Source organism: Etheostoma spectabile, chromosome 3 (assembly GCF_008692095.1).
Source record: "Etheostoma spectabile isolate EspeVRDwgs_2016 chromosome 3, UIUC_Espe_1.0, whole genome shotgun sequence".
NCBI lineage: Eukaryota > Metazoa > Chordata > Actinopteri > Perciformes > Percidae > Etheostoma > Etheostoma spectabile.
Window position 1 is genome coordinate 28366609 of NC_045735.1, and position 1824 is coordinate 28368432.

Below are 1824 nucleotides of genomic sequence, written 5' to 3' on the forward strand. Positions count from 1 at the left end.
TTTGAATCCAAGTTTTTTTTTTTTATGGACGCGACATACTAAATCGCCGGAAGGCTCCTTTAAGGTAGCATAAATGTCATGATGGAAAGAAGAGAGTCTAGTTTTTTTTGTAGTGAGACGAGTACTATGTACTACCCATGTATAACCCCAGCATGCAACACCCAGAGGTGGTATGCACTCGCGCAGGACATATGGTGAGAAAGACAAAAACAAATAGGACAAACAACATTTCACAAGACGTTTCACAGCGAGGGGGTGAAATTAATGTCGAGTTGTGTGTCTAATACCATGGGGTAACACCAGAGGGCTTGGAATGTAAAGAAGATAGTAAGGCTCTGATTTCCAGATCATTTCATTAAGATCTTCATATTTTCAGCATTGATTATCTGAGGTGCTAATCCACCCAGTTGCTGCCTCTTTTTCCTCCATATTCTCTCCATCTGTTAGTTCATGAGTGCCATGGCGCTCTCAGGCTGGCCGCCAAAGATCTCAGAGAAAAACTCCAGTGCAAGGCGCATGTGGATGGGCACAAAGACATACGAGGTGTAGATCACCATGGCGATGGCGGAGAAGAGGACGGAGTTGAAGATGGACTTTTCCCAGGGCTCCAGGACATAGATGCCAGTGATGAGCAGGTACTGGTAGTACAGCCAGGACAGGTACTCCCTGAAGTTCTTGAAGTTCATCTTTCAAGCCGGATGGAAGGAAAATAGAGGTGGAGTGTTGTGGGATTCAAGCTGTAAGAAAGAGATAGTTTGAGAGGACATGCTCGTGAGAACGCAGAGAACACAGATGCAGTACCTCATGATAAAAAATACTACAAATATTACAAGTCCTGCATTCAAAATGTTACTTTAGTAGAAGTACATAAATATTAATACTAAAAATCTAAGGCAGAAGAATGGACCCTGTCAGAATTTTACATTATTGGATTATCATAAGAAATTACTGTGTGAACTGCATTTTACGTTGCTAGGAGTAAAGTTACTTTACTATTAGTTAGTTTAATCTATAATGATACATCATACTTTATGAGCAGATTAGATATTTTGTAAATCATTAATCCTCAAAGTTGTCAAATGAATGCAGTGAAGTAAAAACTATTTTTCCTCCTAAATGTGGAGCTGAAGTAAAACATTAAATGGTAATATTTTGTATTTAAGTATAAAGTAAATCTACGTAACTACTTTCATGATTCACGATTTACTTCTTACATACAACCTATATTTTAGTTGTTCAATTTTATGAAGGAACACCCTGACCAAGAGGAATTTACAGTTTTTGGAAAAATACCGACTACCACTACCATTTTTCAATCATGAATACTAATACTCAGATTAAGAGATGTTCTGCCCGGTGTTAACTTTAGTCTAATCAACTGTGTAACTAAGATGAAAAAAAGTCCTTAGGGCTGTGTGTTTATTAATAAGGTGTCAAAGGGAATTAAATGCACACCCAGCCCCCCCCAAACCAACAGCAGAGCCCTGAGGGGGCAATCAAGCAGGCCTCATGGGGTCTGATTGGATTCATTTGTGTGGGTAGAGAAACGGCAATGAAATTAAACCCAGGGGTCCCAACATCTTCACTTATTTTCCTGGCACACATACGCGTCTTACCACACACCTGGGGCACTTAAAAAGAGCTACGTTCATGTTATGTGAGACAGGTAATGAGAATCTGTGAAAATTCTATTTATAGTAATATCCACCTGTATATTATATTCAGTACATATCCAGCAGTAAATATTGCTCACAATACTTTTTATCTATATATTTTATTCATAGAACAAATCTACCTGTAAAATTCTGTTCATAATAGTATTCA

At 38.4% G+C, this 1824-nt stretch overlaps 1 protein-coding gene across 1 annotated transcript in view; it reads right to left on the reverse strand.

Annotated features, from left to right (window-relative positions):
• The window catches only part of sptssb (serine palmitoyltransferase, small subunit B), a 5507-nt gene that overhangs the window by 1603 nt on the left and 2080 nt on the right, over nucleotides 1–1824 (reverse strand). Inside the window, exon 2 of the mRNA XM_032512247.1 lies at nucleotides 1–737. This exon is cut by the window's left edge and continues 1603 nt beyond it. Within this exon, the coding sequence (XP_032368138.1) occupies nucleotides 444–686 (243 nt within the window). The 5' untranslated portion in view covers nucleotides 687–737 and the 3' untranslated portion in view covers nucleotides 1–443. The remainder of the gene's footprint in view (nucleotides 738–1824) is intronic.